Source organism: Paramisgurnus dabryanus, chromosome 23 (genome assembly GCF_030506205.2).
Source record: "Paramisgurnus dabryanus chromosome 23, PD_genome_1.1, whole genome shotgun sequence".
NCBI classification, from domain to species: domain Eukaryota; kingdom Metazoa; phylum Chordata; class Actinopteri; order Cypriniformes; family Cobitidae; genus Paramisgurnus; species Paramisgurnus dabryanus.
In genome coordinates, this window is record NC_133359.1 from 15,786,206 (window position 1) to 15,799,849 (window position 13,644).

At 35.6% G+C, this 13,644-nt stretch overlaps 1 protein-coding gene and 1 long non-coding RNA gene across 5 annotated transcripts in view; both read left to right on the forward strand.

The window, feature by feature from the left end:
- The window catches only part of LOC135781240 (C-C motif chemokine 4-like), a 59,281-nt gene that overhangs the window by 25,438 nt on the left and 20,199 nt on the right, over nucleotides 1–13,644 (forward strand). Inside the window, exons 1-3 of one of the 3 annotated variants that reach the window (XR_010545124.2) lie at nucleotides 12,112–12,476; nucleotides 12,632–12,755; nucleotides 12,858–12,906. Coding sequence is in view for 2 of the 3 variants with exons in the window: in XM_065291599.2 (XP_065147671.1) it covers nucleotides 12,332–12,476; nucleotides 12,632–12,755; nucleotides 12,858–13,170 (582 nt within the window). In the remaining variant the exon portion in view is untranslated. Of the gene's footprint in view, nucleotides 1–12,111; nucleotides 12,477–12,631; nucleotides 12,756–12,857; nucleotides 13,328–13,644 lie in introns of those variants that run through there. The other 2 variants (XM_065291599.2, XM_065291600.2) reach the window with 2 other exon arrangements.
- On the forward strand, nucleotides 6,588–11,018 carry LOC135781239 (uncharacterized). 2 transcript variants are annotated; one of them, XR_010545123.2, is made up of 4 exons: nucleotides 6,588–7,114; nucleotides 7,273–7,487; nucleotides 8,449–8,654; nucleotides 10,454–11,018. It is a non-coding gene; the product is annotated as an uncharacterized lncRNA (long non-coding RNA). The 2 variants fall into 2 exon arrangements; XR_010545122.2 differs by having other exon boundaries at nucleotides 6,588–6,944.

The following is a 13,644-nucleotide window of genomic DNA, read 5'->3' on the forward strand; positions in this document are numbered from 1 at the left end:
TTATGGTGGGTCGGTGTTCACTTTCAAATGATAGCAAAGAGATTCCTGAAATAAATAATATCACCCGGTCTTTCTGTATCTAAAGTTAATACAGAGATGATCAAAGTCAAAGCAAGCAAGGTATTTCTGTTCTAAATAATAACGCGTAGTGTCTATAAAATCATTAATTTCAGTGTTTTTCTTGTTATAAATTAACGTTTAATGAATTGTATATAAAGATTAGTTTTTATTATTTACAGTCACAATCACAAATTATTTGTCATTTCTCATTTGTCGTTTTTTTTTGGTCATGACTGCTTTGACGCGCTATCTCCAAATTAAATAAAAACACTGAATTGTAGCCGGAGTTTCCAAGGCAGGATCACCATTTTTTTAGGTTTAGTTATCAAAATGTATTTTTGTGTGATGTTCTGTAGATCGTGGCTTTAAAATGTTATGAGGAATAATTAAACAAATGTTGCCTTACATTTGACCTTAAAAAAATATATATATATATAAATGCATCGTCAGTTTTGTCTTCGTTTATTACTTGAAAGACAGTTTTGGTCACTTTATCAGAAAGTTGTTGTGCTGCTTGTGAAAGAAAATAAAAGTTACCAATTTGTACCTGGTCTGGCCCCCTCCCAACCCATGCACACAAACATAGATGATTCGACTATCGGTCGACTATGGAAAGATTCGACAATTCTGATTCGAATATGTAAATCCTTAGTCGAGGACACCCCTATAATAATTACACCAAAACACAACATAAATTCACAAAATGTATTACTTTTAGTCATTTGCTGTAATCCACATCTTTAAAATTCAAACGATTGCGAGGAAGAGATTTAAATTCAGCTCTTTATCTAGTGATCTTGATTTAAGTTCTCATCAGAGACCGTAAACAATATGAATATGAATTCAAATAATGCGCCTCAAGAAGCTTTACGACACATTCTACAGCAGTGATACCAAATGCTCATTGGCTCTTAGTGTTACGTAAACAGAAATTGAAATGCGTGGCTTGACAGAGAAAAGCCGGATTAATGTTCTCATGGAATATTAACTTTAATACTTCTCAGTACTTGATTTTTTTCATTTTACTACTTTTGCAGTAAATAAGTTATTGTGATTACACGTGTCTCTCTGTTATGCTTTTTATTTCCAACAGTACATGGTTTAGGGGTAGGACTGTATTAGCATCTTAAAATATCTTTTAAATGCTATATTGTTAATATTGTTATATTTGTTTTAGAATGGTTTGGGCTATAGGTGTGGCATGACGAGGGGGGAGAGTTTAGCTTCATGACGAAAGCAAAGATTTTACATAAAATTCCGACTACGCCACCCCGGGACTTACACCCAGGAAATATTCCTTACACCCAAAAGGGTGGTAGGCACACAAGTTCGTTCCTCTTTAAAAAGAATAGTGCAAAAGACATGGGTATAGTACATAGTACAAAAATAGATTTTATTTAGACAGAATCCCTTAAAATGAGCCCTCCCAAGACATACAAAATCACTCCACTTCAATGCACAATCACCACAATCAAATCTCAAAATGAGAAATTAATAGAAACAAAACAAAACAAAAACATACAAACCAGCAGGGCTGAGGTTCCCAACAGAAGAAATTACTTTATCACGACTCGTGTTTACAAAAGGCACACACACACACCCCACTGTGCACTCAGACTACACAACCACACACGTCAAGTGTTACACAGCACGCCCTGAGGAGGAAGCACCACCACCGGAAAAGCTCCATCACCCGTGGGACCCCAGCTCCTGCAACAAACCAAAATGATATAAATAATTTATTCACACAAAACAAAATGGTGATGGTCAGCCTTATTTCACAAGGCCGACGACCACCACAGACAGTAGAAGAAAGAAAATAAACGAATAATTTGATAATTAGTTAAATTATACCAGTCCAAACCACCTGTATGTAACAGGAAGCCAGTATATAATATTAACATGTACCATTAACAAGGAGTCAATTATAGGCAGAACACAGTCCTCAGGAACCAACTATAATGAACAGTCCTATATACTAGCATCATTGGGTCATCTGAGCGAATTTTCACAGGTTCACAGGGGTTGTTCGTCACCAATAAGGGAAAATAAACAAAAAGAAACACAATGATGATGATGCATTAAAAAAACAACCACTGGAGAGGTACTCGTTCTCACACAGAGCAAACCACGGCTCTGTGATGGTCACATTAAAAGTGGAGCGTGATTTCTAGCCGCTCAGCAGAACCAGACAAGGTACAGTCCCGCGTGTAGCAGTGCAGCTAATGACGTTGTTAGCAACGGTGCAACACCGTAGTGCGAGAAGCAAAGACACAGCGCAAGTATGGAAGGCCAATAGGGAAAAAACATGTTGAAAATACGTGTTAACACGCACTACGTGTTAACGCGTAAATCACGTGTTAACACGCACTACGTGTTAACGCGTAAGTGCGTGTTAACACGTAAATCACGTGTTAACGCGTTAGAAATCATGGACATGGAGTTTTACCACCATCTAGTGGTGTGGCGAATCTGACCTAAATACACAGAACGGACAGATAGATAGGATTGTAAATTGAAGTATTTTATCCTAAATATATATTTTTAAAAGTAATTAACAGTGAATAATGATCATAAATAGGTTACAGATTGGACTATATATAATAATTATAGTATCATTTAATTTTGTTATAAATAATTTTGTTAGCTTTGTGAATTAGGCAATTGTCCCAATTTCTACTTACTTTGTGTCTAATGTCTTGTTCTTTTAGTACCTGCCTATGGAAAGAATTATATTCTTAAAAATAGAGGTGTTAAATGATGACACAGTAGTGTCATACAATTCTTATAAACAGTAGAGGATGATTAATATTGCAAGAAAAAATTTATTTAAACACTACTTAACCACAGGTAATCTAATTAAGTTTATGTTAATAACAATTGGTTAATAGCAAGATTATGAACGTAAATGGAATGTATGCTCAAGCAGATGGTACATCTGCATCATTTGTGAACACACACACACATTATGATGTTCTACATATGAAGTCTTTGGACTACCTGCCATCATGATCTGATTGCATTTATAGCTAGTTCAGCTAGTTTATAAATGCCTTATAAAATTTGTTTTTCACTAGTGTCATACACATATCCTTAATAATACAGTATAGCAATACCACACTATATAATTACAACCAATTTAGCATATGAACAACAGATGGAACTCTATATGTATGGCCTAATGGGAGAACATCAATGTCATTGTATAGAGCAGTTAGGCTTTAAAACATGCTTTTTGAGTTTAAATAATAATCTTATTTTGTGTGAAGGAGGCTCTCAACTACAAACCTTTTAAGCTTTTTTTTTTTACTTTTTGGCACGCGTTGCCTCAGACAAAGTTTCCATATCAGAAAGTATGTGTCATAGATCAATCTGAGGCTTCCAATGGATTAGTCACGCTCAGACCGTTTCTTTGTCATAGTAACTAGAACTACTCTGCAGCAGATACTAGAACAATTATGCAAATGTAATAAACTTTTGATGCTTTTTTTCTGTATATTTTCTGATCTATAAGACACTTTGGATGAGTGTATATGCTAAATGAATAAATGCATATGTGATGACTGGAAAAAAAGAAGAATGGCAATAAGACACATGTCTATAGCTTTGATTGGAATTAAAAAAAAAGTGCTTTCTTGTTTTCACCTTTAGTTTTTTTCCATCTGATTCTTTTTAAGGAAAAGTAAAAGTGACATAATGACCAATGTATGGTAACCCATACTTGAAATGTGACGTCTGTATTTAACCTATCAAGTGAGTGGTGAACACGCACTGCACGTCGTGAACATACACACCCAGAGCAGTACTGCAGTGCCCGGGAAACACTGGGAGACAGGTGGCTGGCTCAAGGCACCTCAGTCGCAACCTGTCAGCCGTGAGACTCGAACCAGCAAAACTCTCAGGTTATAAGGCCGACTCTAACTATTAGACCATGACTGCCTATTATCTTATGATGTAAATATTATGTTATATTTAAGAAGTTAAGCTTTTTTGGTAACTGTTAACAGCCTTTTATCAACAATTCATTGTTTCACATATTGATACAAAAAAGCTTAAGTGCAAGTTGTTTTTAAATTAAGCGAGCCCAAACATATATTTTAGTCTAATAATTTTAGGATAAGCCCCTAGGATAAGTTAAATAATGAAATGAATATTTATGATAAACACTTGCTGTTAACAAAAAAGTTAAAAACAAGAAGTCATCCTAACAGTGATTAGTTTTATCTTTACTTAGCTGAGCACTTGACCCCAAAAATTTTATTGTTTGTGTTGAAGCATTGTGATAGTTCGTAGGAAGAATACAAAAAATTCTGTGGTAATTTTTAACACCTTGGGTGTGGATCTAATCAGTGTTGATTTAACTCTGGAGCTTTTGCTGAAATTAGAAATAGTTTCAACTAACCTAAAGGACTGAGTGGCAAGGTAAGGAAAATAACAGGACAAAGAGTACACTTCTATTAGTAATCATAATAACTTCTTACATTGAACTGATTATACTTTGATTTCTGTAATTTTGTTATTATTTGTGTGTAACAGGGTTGGGAGAACTACTTCAACATAATTTCCAATACAGTTACAAATAACCTTAAAGAGATGCAGTAACTAATTCAAGTATCACAAAATGAAAGTAATCAAGACTTACCTTTAGACTACTTCAATGTCAAATATGTAAATAAACTTAATAGAAAAGCATCAGAAGAGTCTTTCAAACTCCAAGCAGATATGAGACAGATAGGCTACTCACTACAGGGAAAACAAAAATATTTATTGTTGATTATGCCCTCGATAATCATGATAATTAATGTTGATTAATAAACTACATTAAAATGCTTAATTGCATTTTAATTCATTTTATAGGCTAAAACGTTTGAATGGTTTTTGCTTGCTTACTAATTCAAGACATCACACTGACTTTCTGAGTGACATGGAAACAAAAGGTTTTTCAAACTTGGACTAAATTGTATAGAAATTGGCTACACTGCACAATAAAACTCCCTTTATAATGGATGACGTGGGAATTACTTGGCCCGTCTGACTTTTGGATTATAATCAGTACAATCAATGTACAGTGAAGAACACAGCAAAATTGTATTGGGAGCAATTTAGGGGCGGTTTCCCGGACAGGGATTAGACTAGTCCTAGACTAAAATAAATGTAAGAGCTGTACAAACTGTTAGATCTGGACTCCACACCACAGACAAAATAAAAAAAGAACGATCCAGCCCCGGACACCAGATCACATAAGAAAATATAAGTTTACTTTGTTAAGTATCCGTCAGATACAAGGCTGATCAATCGTTGCTGGAGAGCATAAACAGAGTCGTGAGACGGAGGTTTTAGATGATAAAATAGAACAGTTTTATTGATGGACAGCAGTTTCAGTTGCATATGCCTCAATGTTCAAACCTCGTCCACCCCAGGAATACAGCATGCACGGTTATATCCAAAATTGCTCAGCTGCATCATCCCTTAGACCTTGGGCTTCCATAAACATTCTCTTTATCTATCTTGTTTACACACAGACAGAACAGTTCTATGAAACTTAACCACCAAGAGACATATAAAATATAGAATTACAATGAATTAATGAATAATATAATAAAATGTAGAAATATAATAATAAATGAATAAATGAATAATGAATAAAAACAATAATGAATAAATGAATTAATAAACAATAATGTAATAATAAAAATGATAATAATGAAATTGATAATGATAAAATGATATTAAATAATCAAATACAATAATTAAATGGATAAAAACTAATGATTATAAAATGATTATGATGATTATGTAAATAAATGATAAATGATAAAAAAACACAATAATAAAAACATTCTGCACGTGAGGATCTAAGGTAGGATCCTTCAAAACTAAAAAAAATGCATTGACATATCTTAAAATACATCAGTGCTCTTTGTTTTGCCTTAAAATGCACACAGGTAATGTTTTTAGTAAGGTATGTTTGTTTATTTTTTCCTAATTAGGCTTAATCCTGGTTTAAGAAAACCCCTGTCCGGGAAAACACCACCTAATGTTTGTCATTTAGTTTTTTGCGTTCATATTCTTAACTTTGGACATAGATTTATTAATATATCATTAAAATGATAAGATCATTAATGCATTGTCGGTAAACCATGCTTTCAATGAAACTGGCTTTAACAACAATAACTCGTTTTAGTCATTTGTGCATTGCATGTCGTTACCACTAATGAGCACAAGATGGCAGATTACTTCTTCGCCACTATCATTTTGAGTTGTATTTTAAAGGAAGATTTACAAGCAATAGCATGCAATGATTTTACTATAGCCAACTTATTAAATGAAGATCCAAAATCAGGAAGTCAAATGCAGTTTGAGATTTATTAAGAATAGTGTGTTATATAACAGGATATAGAAGAGGCAGATCATTATTTTCACACTCCATCACAGCAGGTGGCGGTATGCACCTTTAAAGTTGGTTCGTAACCCGCCATTAAACCAAAAGAAGAAGATGAAGATCGTAACGTCAGCTCATTGTAAGCAATAGGTAATTACTCGCTCACAAGCTTATGAATAATTATATTGCAGCGAATGCGTTACGACAGGCACTGTCATTGTGTGAATAATTAATGATATAGTGATCCAAGCATTACGTCGAGTTTGCCGTAAGCTTACCTCATAGCCATCATAAGCCAGGTACGCTGACGGAAGGGTAACGTAACCACACGGAAGAGCCAAAAAGTACTATGGAGGAATACAAACGCAAAAGCAGCAGCAGTAACAACAACAGAAAACAGTTTTGTTAGATAAATGGCCTTGGGCAAAAGTCTTTATAACTGCAATAACATAAGTTAGTGGAAACAGTGTCAGGCTTTCCCAGATGGAGACAATATAGTGAGGTAAAATTTTAGTGCTGTTTAAATGAATGCGTTGTGTTTGTTATTCATTTAAAAATATGAACATAAAGTTATGACTCATGACAAACTGGCAAGAGAGTAAATAACACAGATCTGTCCAAATATGAGGGAAACTATATTCCTTTGTAGGCCTACTGTGTAGCATTATTAGAGTAAGTTGGTCTATATAATTTCCTTGTTGATTTTACATTAATACTATGATTTTACATTTGAATAACCATTGTTTCAAAAATCATAAAAACAAATCTGATTCTAGTTATTACTAATACAAGCAAATTTTTATGGTTTTCTATATGCTTGTCTTTCACAGATTATTCACCGAGTGTTTATTCACAAGATTGACCGAAGCTTATTTAGATGACCAAATTATGAACAATGACCCACCCTGAGGCTGTAAGAGTGTGCCTGATGAGAGAATGTGTACTTGAAGCAGTTATAGGACTTAATATATTCAAGAAGACCAAGCGATCCTTATAGGACTACATGCAAAGCAATGTACTCCAGACCGCACAACTGGACATACAGGTACTTTTTAAAAAGCTCATTATTCTTCTTAACTTAAACATGCATGCTTATTCTTTCTGCTATTGTCTGTTTTATTATTAGTAAACAGTTTTGTTTTAAATTGTTAAAACATCTTTATCCTTTTTCAGATGATATTTTTGTTAAAGATTTTTATTATCTACATGTCATGTCTGTGTTTATTTCAAGTGCAAACAGTAGAACTGTCACAAATTAATATATTTATGACTTTGCACCTGCACTTAATTTAGACATTTTAAGCATTTAAGGTCAAAATCAGAGTGTAACTTTTACTTTTCATACTAAATGAAATATTCAGTTTTCACTTGTTAACCTGACCGATACAGCAACCATCACACCAAACATTCCAAAACCTGTTTCTGTCTAATGAAACAATCAATGAATTTGGGCAACCAGTATCTGATTGAATACTATAGCTACAAGTGTGTCACAGCTTTGTTCTGATTGGTTGTTTCTGTTTATGTGTTTTGTACGCTGTGTGTTTTGTCATTGGTTTGTTTTGACAGGTGGCCATGCACGTACCAGTCATTGTCTTAAGCCCAGGATACACTGCAAGATTTTTGCTCTCCTATAATATCATTACCTTATCACACTGTGCGACATGGATCATTTAAACTTTGGTACGACAAGCATGTAGACTGTATAATGATGACACCTATTGACTCATAGGTTGTGATGACTGTGACTCCAGTTAAGTGCAATGTCACCAGCATGTGCTAGTGTTAAACAAATACTGGTAAGCTGGTCGACATAGGACCACCGAAGAGCCACGATCACAGAAATTGCCACAAATGTTTCACGATGGTAATCTTTCGTTTGGGACCGCCAAAAATCATGCAGTGTATCCCAGGCTATATCCTCCCCTCCGTCTAGTCATCATCTCATTTATTATGAGATGCGCTGTCAGTGCTTTTTCTTTCTGACTCTTCTCTGTTCTCTCCAGATTGTGCCCTGATGCCATCTGCCCCGTTCTCCCAGCCTCATCTTCCCTCTCTATGCCTAGCTTCACATCGGTTGGCTCTCTTCATCCCGTCTGCCTGCCTCGCTGCTCTCCCTGATAACATTTCCTGACTGATGCCTTGCACTCTGACTCTTTCTGCAAGGTGCCATTCTCAGCAGTGACTCAATTTAGTGCCACCCTGCTGCTTGGTGAGTCTCTGCATTCTGGAATTGAGATTTTCATTGTGCATTCAATAAACTGTTTTGTGCCTACAGTTGAGTCTGTGACTTTTTTTGACCAAGTGATGTAAGTAAGGTCTCAACTTTATACCTTTTAATATTGATTTCTAGTTACACAGTTGTCTTTATGATGGGCCTAGCATTTTTTAGAGAGTCTGTATTTCTGTTTCCTATGTCAATACTACCTATTACAATGTTTTTGGTTGAAAACAATTATATCCCTTTGTTGCCAATGTTTGTGGTTTATGGGTTTTATTAATAATCAAATATTAAATAAGATTCATTTACAACTGAGCAAAAAAAAAAAATCCTTTTGGAGTTTATATTCCATATAATTTGCCTAATTCTTACTAGAGTACATGTAATAAAGTTCTGTTTTCTTTTTCATTTATGTTTTTACTACAGTACATTCTGATTGTATGAAGTTATAAGACTTAACAGTTTACAGGCTGTGATGTGCATTAGGCCTACATATACTAACATTCCTAGTAGGCCTGTCGCGATAAATCGATTAATCGCACGGTAAATAAAATGAGCTCGATCATTTTTTTAGGCCGCGATAATTCACATTTGCATGCTTGTTTGTTTTCCTTGTCTCTCTCTCTCTCTACCAAAGAGACTGGATGACCGCTCCGTGCAACGAGTGACAAGGAGTGAACCCTCGTCAGTCATTTGTCAGTCGCATGATCTGTGTGGGGAGGGGGGACTCCTGGCGTAGCCTATCACAGTAGGAGTACTGAGGAGGATGAGAGCCGCGTGAGAAATGTAGCAGGAGAAAACACTAGTTAAGACGAGAGTTGGAGAAAAAGATGGATTTACTATAGGCTGTTTACACTTGTCATTAACATGCGTTTTTATCGATCGGATCACAATGTTTTACGTCTTTTCTGACTTTTCTGACACAAGGTGAACAGTGCTATTTTAGCCTTTCATTGATAAACTAAAGCGGGTGATCTCCGCAGTTTCATTTTGCAAGCGTGTGAAAGTTGCGCGATCTTATTTCATCAATTGCGCTGAAAATTCAGAGAAAGCTCTAACATATAAACGTACAAAACACTGTGCAGCATGTATACTTGCTAAACAAGCAGCGGACTCCGACATAATATTAGTTTGCGTCCATATAAACTCATAATTACTCCCGCTGGCGTTCAAATGACAGCGGAGAGACTCGCCCACCGTCTCACGGACCGTCCCCTCACAGTATTCAGCACAGAAGCGGTCGAAAGTGGACAAAAGAGACGGATTTAAATACCAGGTGTAAATGTGATATGTCTCTCTCGTCCACTTGTGATCTGATCAAAAACACATCTTGATACCAAGTGTAAACAGCCAAGTTTCAAAACCAAACGCTACAGCTGCAGTGTGGGAGTACTTTGGATTTAAACCTAATGACCGAGGTGAACCACTAAACCTGAACGAGCCGTTATGTCGCATTTGTGGTAATAACGTAGCACTTAAAAGTGGCAACACGACAAACATGCATATGCACCTAAAACGCAATCATCCTGTTATTTTGTTCATTTCTTGTGGATATTTAAAATGTCTTCCAGTTCCAGTATTACTTATTGTTTAGAAATAAAAGTTTATAGATCTTTGAAAAGGTGTATCTGCATTATTATAATGGTCCCGGAGCATCAATGTTATCGCCTATCGCGATAAATTCCGAGGCAATTTATCGCCTAGCAAAATTTGTTATCGTGACAGGCCTAATTCCTAGGTCACCCATTTCCCAGGGCAGCACAATAAACTTTACTATTTATGTGTTGCAGGCATTGCACTTCTGAGGTCATCACCATCTTTCTTCAGCCAACCAAAATGATTCTCACCAACCACCCCAGCTCTGCTAAGCTTGATGTTGGAGGTCTGCTGTTTTTGAAGCAGGGGACCACTGTCCATTAAAGGCTTCATAAACCATTTAACAAAATCACATAAGATATAGTTCATACTCCATGCGATGTGCCATACAATGGAAGGGCCATGTTCCTTATCACATCTGGATACTGCAAAGCTCCTGTCTCCTCAACAATTTACGAACTAATCAATTATTAAATGAAGAAATGCTATGGAAAAGCAAAGATATTTCTTCCTGTGGACTTTGAGTCTTAAATTTAGTAATTACTGTTTAATGGCATAAATAAAAGTTAAATATTATGTTATTTTAAAAGCATCATGTATCTTTCTTCATTCCTAATGTATTCTACTAGTAGTGTGTCAGGCACTTTAACCCTTATGAAAAAAGCCAAGGAAAATAGAGAGCATCATATCAAAACAACTGTTTATTTGCACATGCAACATTAAACTATGGTATACATCTCTGTTTTCATTACAATATTGAAAAGGATGGAGTATTTGGAGTCTACAGTACTGCTTGCTCCATCTCCAGCAAAGATAAAAACATCCCAAGAAAAAGGAGTCATTCACATAGTATTCCTCTTTTTACAACCGCAACACATTTTACACAGACAACACAGCATCTGGAGGACGTATATGATCCTCACCAGTGTAATTTATTGTTTTTTTCCTGTGTGTGTCTAATGATAATAAAAAAATTATAATTGATCAATTATACTTTGAAGGATAAAGCAAAACTACTATATTTACTATAAAGCTATCTAAACCAATAGCAGCTTCATAAGACTTACGGTGGGTATCAAAGGGACTAACAAACAAATATAATGCATATGGGTTGACCTATGAAAACATAATGTCCTGTTTTCATTTGTCAGTTACCAGTTAGGCTTTAGAAGCATGATAAAGTTAAAGTGTATTTAAAAATATAGTTTGGAAAAATGTGTGAAAGTGGTCATGAATTTCAAGGGTTGAACGATTATAGTTAACTGTTTAAAAATATGTAGTTGTAGCCTACTAATGCTTTTATAAAATGCTCAAAATATATTTTAGATAACATCCTGTGATATCCAAGCCTTGTTTGTTTCTGTGTTTTCAAAGCTCCACACCAGTAGGTGGTGGTAAAGAAAACAGTCTAGGTACGTGTTAACGCGTAAATCACGTGTTAACACGCATTTACGCGTTAACACGTAGTGCGTGTTAACACGTGATTTACGCGTTAACACGTAGTGCGTGTTAACACGTGATTTACGCGTTAACACGTAGTGCGTGTTAACACGTATTTTCAACATGTTTTTGCCCTGTTGGCCTTCCATACGCAAGGGGAGACGCGGCATAGAACGAAAGGGAGTCTCCTAAAAGTAAACAAATATATTAAAACTACACACAACTCAAACATTAAGACTTCGTGCTAGACACTTACCGCGTGGGGGGTTATGGGGATGTCGGACATGACGCATGCAGAGCAGCAGCCAATCACCGCTTAAAAGGAGACTGCCACTCTCTGATAGGCGATACCAGCTGTCAGTCACAGCTCACATAATCCTGCTACATAGGGAAAGGTTTGGTGTAGCGTTAGAGGGTAACATTATCTTTATGGTATGAAATATCTGAAATGTTTTATGTTTTGTAGCTGTAAAAACGTAACGATGCTATGATTAAATGTTCCAAATATGTCTACATTGTTCGCTACAGCATCTATTTAAACTAACAAAAAAAAAAAAAAACTGAAGTAACAGGAAGTAAAAAGGAGGAGCTGAGAACTCTTTCATGTCCTTTATATATATGAAGATGCTCAAATGATATTCTGCATATGTCAGTTTCTTGAAGCTCAACACAACTTCAGGATTTCTTTCTTCACTGTCAACACATCATTTAAAACAATGAGATATCTGATGGTTTTGCTGTTTCTGGTGATCTTCTGCTCTTTGGAGCTGCATGCAGGTAGTGAGATCTCTTCTCAAATGTGTTACTGTTGTATTTTTGCTAGTGGTGCATTTTTCCATTAAAAGAGTAGCAAACATATTAAGTATTAAAAAAAATGATTGGTAAATCAAAATACAGATTTAAGACATTTTACAAATCTTTATATATTTCAGCTCCAGTTGCCTCTGATTTGGCCAAATCAAAATGCTGTTCTGTGTTCCGCAATGCACAGATTCCTCTGAAACTGGTAAAGTCGTACTATTGGACTGACAGCAGCTGCCTCAAACCAGCTATTGTGTGAGTGTTCAAACATTATTTAATTTTAAACTGTAATGTTGAAATGAGTCAATCAATTGAAATTAGTTTTCTAAATTCTTGTTATTATGATTTTCTCTTCAGGTTTCAGACTGACAAAAGGGTGGTCTGTGTAGATCCGGAAACCAGCTGGGTGAGCAACCACATCGCTAAAATTGACAAAATTACCATTAGAGCAACGACCCAAACCAACACCAGGTTGTTTCAAGAACCAGATTTCACCACATACAACACTGAAACCAACACTGATAACCACTATATTGCAAAGAAGGACAACATGAGAACTATAACAACAGCTACGACCCAAACCAACACCAGGTTGTTTCAAGAACCAGATTTTACAACAGAAAACATTAAAGGAGACAAACTCAAGATGTGTTTAGCTCCTAAAATATAATGTTGCAAAGTTAGAAGGATGTGAAGAAGGACTGTTATTTATGTAGCTGTAAAAATACTCCCCACTGATAACATCACTGAAATTAACTTCATAGTTTCCGTCTCTCTTCACTTAGTTGTATCTTCCTGCTATCAGAAATATCAAACATCTGTCTGAGTCTTCATTCTCTGCTTGTCTCTTCTCTGCTACTAGTTTAATTGAATTCATATGTTAATATAACTCCATAGTTAATATAACTCCATAATTAGAACAATGCACTGTTAGAAACTACACAATTATTGGATTCATTACTGTATGCCTCTGGGCACAATGGATTAGATTAAATCTTATCAGATTTTCAAAATGTGAGAGACCACAGACCTAATGAAAAAAAAAAGGTAACACTTTATTTTACGACCCGCAAAGTACCGCGTAATTAAACCGAATTTACAGCGTACCTATTTGTAACAACAGAGTACCTCTACAGTACGTACT